The sequence below is a fragment of the Suricata suricatta genome, chromosome 8 (genome assembly GCF_006229205.1).
Source record: "Suricata suricatta isolate VVHF042 chromosome 8, meerkat_22Aug2017_6uvM2_HiC, whole genome shotgun sequence".
Classification (NCBI taxonomy): Eukaryota; Metazoa; Chordata; class Mammalia; order Carnivora; family Herpestidae; genus Suricata; species Suricata suricatta.
In genome coordinates this window covers 110,450,112-110,451,740 of record NC_043707.1, presented here as the reverse complement: position 1 = coordinate 110,451,740, position 1,629 = coordinate 110,450,112, and the positions used below count along the sequence as shown (strand labels likewise).

Genomic DNA, 1,629 nt, shown 5'->3' with positions numbered 1-1,629 from the left:
TTCGGCGCCCCGCCGGGTGGCCTCCTGCTGGACGCGCTGCCAGGGCCGTATGCGGCCGCTGCCGCCGGGCCGCTGGGGGCCGCGCCCGACCGCTTCCCGGCCGACCTGGACCTCGACATGTTCAGCGGGAGCCTCGAGTGCGACGTCGAGTCCATCATCCTCAACGACTTCATGGACAGCGACGAAATGGACTTCAACTTCGACTCGGCTCTGCCTCCGCCGCCGCCCGGCCTGGCCGGGGCCCCGCCCCCCAATCAAAGCTGGGTGCCGGGCTGAGGGCCGCCTCCCTCGCCCCGGGTGCCCCGCCCTGCCCCCAAGGGGCTGCTGTCTTCCCACCCTGACTCCCTGGGCCCCATCCCCAATTCCAGCTCCACAGGGGGGATCCAGGAGGCAGCCCTAGGCCAGCTAGGAAAGTCCCTCAAAAGTTGCCCCCTGAGGGAAGCGGTAGGGAGGGGCTGGGGCACCTGCCATTCCTGCCCAAACTCCTGGGACCCGCTGCTGCTCCTCCGCAGTCCTGGGGCTGGAAGCCTGGGCGGAGCGGAATTTCGGGCTGGGTGGGAGTGGGAATGAGCCAGGTGGGCGGCTCTGGTCGGCGATGCCAACCGGGAGATGTGGCACGGGGCCAGGGGCGGCTCCGAATCTTCGTTTCATTTGTGGGGGCCCTCGCCGCGACAGCCCACCCCAAACTCCGATCTCATTCCCAATGGACACCTTCCCGCTGGTCTTAGCTCCACTCACCCAAGCCAGGAACCCTCTCCGGAAAACACTCACACCTACCTATTGGTTGTTCACCCGAGCTGTTTTCCTTCAGCCCTCAACTACCCTTAGAGCCCCATACCCATGGTTCAGCCCCTCCCTCCTATCTCTGCAGGCCCTAACTTCTCCTCTCCTCTCAGGTTGGAGTCAACCCCGCCTCTTCCCTCCTCCCCCGTTCCCCCCAATACTGGTCTCAGCCTCTGCAGCAGGCCTCAGCTCCGGATCCACCCCAAAACCGACACCCCCCCAAATCCTTTCTCCGTTCCAGTTCTGCCTCCTCTCCCGTATTTATAAGTGTCGGGTCGGGGCGGGCTGTGGGCGCGGCGTCCCTGGCGCATATCGTAGGCAGTGTACCGTGGCCGTGCCGTCAGCGTGTGCGTGTGCGTGTGTGCCGTGTCGAGGCCGTGTAGAGTGCATTGTACAGCATATTTTCATGAATAAAATTGTTTTAAATATTTCCCGCGCCTTGGGCTAGCAGGGGTGATAGTGGCAAAGGAGAATAATGGGCAGGAATCATTGAGGGTGGGGTGGGGTGGGGATCCCTGTGCCCGAGCCCCTATTGTGGTTTTGTGTCTCAGTATATGTCAGCATTCGCTGATGCCTGTCTGCTCAACACACATTGGTTAAGCGCTTCCTGAGTTCTGGACGCTGGCGATCTGGACGCTGGCGATGTGCCTGTGTGGAGCTCTGCACCTGTTTGTGTGAACATATGCATGCAGGAAGTTTTTGGTTTGGGGAAATTCTGTCCTGAATACATAAGCCTCAAAGGTTGGGAGAAAAAGCAGAGATATTCATTGAGAACCTGTTAGTGTGAAGTCCTGCATTTGGTGTGATTTTTGTTCCCATTGTACAGATGAGAAAAAAGGATCGATC

The 1,629-nt window shown here is 60.5% G+C and overlaps 1 protein-coding gene across 1 annotated transcript in view; it reads left to right on the top strand.

The window, feature by feature from the left end:
* Window positions 1-1,214, top strand: part of FOXO6 (forkhead box O6) — a 20,850-nt gene extending 19,636 nt beyond the window's left edge. The window contains exon 3 of the mRNA XM_029945841.1: window positions 11-1,214. Within this exon, the coding sequence (XP_029801701.1) occupies window positions 11-276 (266 nt within the window). The 3' untranslated portion in view covers window positions 277-1,214. The remainder of the gene's footprint in view (window positions 1-10) is intronic.
* Window positions 1,215-1,629: the final 415 nt, after the last annotated feature.